Source organism: Buceros rhinoceros, unplaced genomic scaffold, assembly GCF_000710305.1.
Source record: "Buceros rhinoceros silvestris isolate BGI_N320 unplaced genomic scaffold, ASM71030v1 scaffold5326, whole genome shotgun sequence".
NCBI classification, from domain to species: domain Eukaryota; kingdom Metazoa; phylum Chordata; class Aves; order Bucerotiformes; family Bucerotidae; genus Buceros; species Buceros rhinoceros.
This window is the reverse complement of record NW_010419204.1, coordinates 83433-87760: the sequence shown is the minus strand read 5'-3', so window position 1 is coordinate 87760 and position 4328 is coordinate 83433. Positions and strand designations below refer to the sequence as shown.

The 4328-nt window shown below is 44.6% G+C and overlaps 1 protein-coding gene across 1 annotated transcript in view; it reads right to left on the bottom strand.

The window, feature by feature from the left end:
* Positions 1-286: 286 nt before the first annotated feature.
* Positions 287-4328, bottom strand: part of TRPC5 (transient receptor potential cation channel, subfamily C, member 5) — a 58804-nt gene continuing 54762 nt past the window's right edge. The window contains exons 7-10 of the mRNA XM_010138805.1: positions 3328-3534; positions 3098-3139; positions 1636-1725; positions 287-1021 (exon numbers count right to left, since the gene is read on the bottom strand). Of these exons, the coding sequence (XP_010137107.1) occupies positions 287-1021; positions 1636-1725; positions 3098-3139; positions 3328-3534 (1074 nt within the window). The remainder of the gene's footprint in view (positions 1022-1635; positions 1726-3097; positions 3140-3327; positions 3535-4328) is intronic.

Here is a 4328-nt window from a genome sequence, read left to right as displayed (position 1 = left end):
GGCTAGCGGTGAGTCTGAAGACTGTGGGGTTTGAAGACTTAAGACTGCATCTGAAGGGATTCCTGTGGTTTATAGTGACCTTATAAGTGGTGAAACTTTTAGTTTAGTGTTAAAAAAAAAAAAAAGTTAAAAGGTGCAGATGGCTATGAAATTGGGCTAACAGAAGTAGTTTTACACTTTCTTTTCCACCTGTGGACAGAAAGGAAACAGTAATGCTGACCCGGATGAGAGCAAACAATGACAAATAACTGGCGAGGTTTTCCAGCGAGCGTTAGGATAGCTTGACTTAGAGCCGAGTCGTAACATGATCCTCCTGCCCATCTTTCCACTGGTTTATAAACAAGTCACAGGCCTCTCCCCAAGAATCAAACACGTCCTCTGACGAGTCTATAAGTTTGGAATTAGAGGAACAAATACTGGAAGCACAGTGAAGGGAGCTGGTACAAACCACAGGGCACTCCTTGCTCTGTCCTGTAAGTCTCGTGTTCCCACTGTAGGCCACCTCATTGAGGTTAATTTCACTTTTGGAACAATTCTCTTCTTTCTCTTTATCGATCTGAGAATATTTAATGTCTTTCCACATGTAGTGTGGCTGAATAATTCCGTCTGAAATAGTGTACATGGGTTCTGAATTTGGTTCAGGTACGTGTCCGTTCATCTTGGAGAAGAGCAGGCCCAGCCTCTTGAAGGACTCCTTCTTGGAGCTGGAGAGTCTCTGAACTCTATTTCCGTTTCGGACAAAGGAGCGCTTACTGATCCCATTGCTTTTGGGCTTCTCTTCCACCATATCGAACCCAGACATAGTTTTAATTAGAGCAGATACATTGAAGTCCTTTTTTTTATTGGCTACATTGAAAGACACACTCTTGGCTTTGGGTTTTTCTCCATCACCGTCCTCATTTGTTTCATCCTTTTGGGACACCTCTGTGCTGCTGGTAGAGTAACTCCTCCTCTGGGGCTTCCTGTTCCCTAAGAGATCAAGAACTTCATAGCGAAAACTTGAGATGTCCTGTTTTAATTCCTAGGGCAAGAGGAGAAGTGAGTTACACTCATGAGTTAGACAGCTTTATCTGTGGCAGGAAGGAATGATCACGTTCCCTTGGGAGAGCTGGACGGAGTTATGCAAATGGCTGACACCACATCGCACGGACAAGAATATCACGTACGCCTTCGATATTTGGTGACACACACAAAACAACACTGGTAATCCTGACAGAGTCTCACAAGAATGTTGTCTCCAAAGACTGTGGGACCAACCACCTCAAAAAAAAAAAAAAGTGAAACAAGACAGTTACAGAAGCGGGGAGACACTGCTGACATGTAGGAGTATGGAGGGAATCCTGTTACAGGCCCAGCTTTAACTTTGTGGGAAGTGTTCTTCGTGTCCCTTAACCCAGACTCATTCCTTGGCTCTGCCTGGGATAGGATTAGGAATGTGATGGGGCGACTCGGGTCCTTCATTCCTACCATTTTCCAATGCTTTTGTCTATGTAACATGCGGTATATTAAAATCTGGGAGATGATCGTATGAGAAGACACTCAGATAACATTCCCAGGTTACAAATCATCTCAACGAGCTAGTCTGAACTCTGCACATAGCTACTACTAAATTACTGTTAAGAAATGATAAATTACCTTGAAATTTTCCTCAGTTAAACCTTCGTTGGTTTTGGATGTTCTTATCATTGCTGCGACGTACCTTTTCACAAGATTTCTTATCACTTCCTGGAAAAGGAAACAATACGCGTGATTCACTGCTGGCTCAGACCAAACGCTGTTCCTGCTGCCTTTCTCCGAGCTCCTACCGAGTGGTTGTCCTGACTCTGTGGTCTACAAAGAAAATCCCTTACCCTGAGAACAGAACGCTCTTTTAAAGAGAACAAACCTGTGGAGAGGGTGCTGTCCCTTTCATCCTGAATGCTCAGTTGTTAACTACAGTGAGCAGCTGTGTTATATATGTAAAAGTTTGAGAAAAAACTCTTGATGTTCTTAACTGTCCTCAAGCCAGTTACTCTCAGCTGCTGGAAGCTTTTCCGACTGCCGCTCTCCTGTGTATGTGCTGTGCCTTCTGGCAGGCTAAGCTTGCATTCTGAAGATTGGTGATGGAGAGTTCGGAAGCCAAGCAGGGTATATTGACAACAAATCACCCCAAGACCAGTCAGGGCTGGCCAGCATCTGCAGAGGCTGATCTCTATGTACAGAAGAGACTACCCTAAACCTTCCCTTCATCTCACCCGCTTCATAAATAGGGGTAACAGGTCTGAACAGCGAGCATGGAAATGGTCTCTCCACCAAGGTTTTACTGGGAGGTTTTTTTAAGCGATCCCACTGTTAGTACCCGTAAGCTGTGCTGCGAGGGCAGAAAGTACCAAATGTCTGTTGTCAAAGGCGATTAAATATGTTAAACATCAACTTCAGATAAAAATACACTTCAAAAAGCAGGATGTCTTAAGTAAGACAAATTCCTAATGGCTTTGGACAGTACAGCCTAACATACCACCTCACATTCTAGAGAGGTTTTTTCCAGCATGCTGGCATAATACTTCACACTGAATTCAAGTACTGAAGGTGGTGCTTTTAATACAGTTTCATCCTTTTGTAGGTTGACTTCCATGAGTACTCGATGACAGGTGGCCTGAGAACAAACCAACCAGTGAATTTCAGCAAAGGCACCCTTCCTCCTGAGCTGTCCAAACCAAAGGAGAACCCCAACCCCTATTTGAGGTAGGGATGCTTTACGGAGAAGGCTGGGGGAGGGACAATTCAAGACTGTGTAAAAACGCTGTGGAAACAGTTATAATCGGGGTGGTGTGACAGCGTGGTCTCTCTGAGGGGAATGGGGAGGTCACCTTTATCTTCAGCAGCCAGACTGATACCCAGCAAGCTTTCCACTACTCCAGAGGGGGTGAGAGGCTGGCAGTGATTTACTGAACCAACCCCCTCAGGAGGAAATGCTTTCATCCATGGTAAGCTAAAGCCTTTTAGAGGACCTACCCTTACCAAAATACAATCTAGAAGCAAGCAAGAATCAAGGTATTAAGAAAATGAGCAGGAAGAAGAAATAGAAAGTAAAAGCTTTACATGCTCAAGAGTTTACCTGGTAATGTTGATTCTGAATCAGGTTGTCAGCGTGTCGCTCCTGGAAAGAGAAAGGCACAGCTATGTTACCTGTTACCCGTTCAGTCCTGTCCTTACTGCTCCTCATGGCTCTTAGCAGGTTATGATCCTGCACCCTTCTACTGCACCAGCGGAGCAGTGGCCCCTCCTGATCCTCAGCATGCTCAAGCACCCTTGAAAAATGAAGTATAAATCCATGCAGCTCCTTACCGTGAATGTTTTGAGGTTTTCATGCCTCTTCTGTTCATTGTAAGAGTCGTTGCCTGGGCACAGCTGATTGTGAATCCACTTGCAAAGGTACCAGACTGACTTGGGACTTGGGACAATGTTAAAAGGAGGGGGCAGAGTGGCACCTTCGTCGAAGTAACTCATCCAGAGCTTTGTCCGTGCAAACTTCCACTCAATATCTGCATGGTCCTGTGAGAGAAGGAAAGAGAGTATCAGGAGCTTCAGGCAGGCTTTGCTGGAGCATATGCCCACGGCTGAGGCGGTGACAGGAGCAATAAAGGATCTCTCCAGCTGCAGGCAAAGCAGTGTCGCTTCTTCCATCTCCCTCGCTGGGTGCTTAAAATATCAGTGTGAAATGTACCTCGAGTTACAAATCCCAGCCACTGAGAAAGGAGATGACAGCAACATTCAGCACGAAGAATGGCACGTGCTAAAGCCCTTCACATGTCGTGCTTCTTAGTTCGGCAACAATAAGCAAGAAACACATCTTTTATTAGCACGAACTCTTGTCTCATGTCCAAATCCAATGAATTCTCACATTCTTCCCTGGAAAAAGACCTTGCATAGTATTTTTTTTTATTTGGTTTTTTTATAGCATCCATTATTCCAGCTCTTACAAGGAAATGACACTTTCCATGTGAGCCCTATTTTACATCTTGCCTCTCCATCATCCTTACACAAAACCGGAGATGTTTTGCTGTCTGGCGTTGGGTTTGTTTGTATGATCAGCCTGGATTCGGAGCGATGCTGCAGAATTCAGAATGGATTTCATGCTGCTTTGTGCTAGTTTTAAAGTTAAAAACTGCCGCTGGTTTGTATGTTCTGCAGAAATTCTGACATTAGAAGGAAAAGGAAGGAAATAATTGAAGCCTTCAAGCCATGTAGTGCTGAACACGGGTTACGGTAACAGCACAATGAAATGGTAAATTTGGGTATTGTTGTCATCACACAGTGCGGTGCTAAGCTGATGTTTCAGCGGTTCA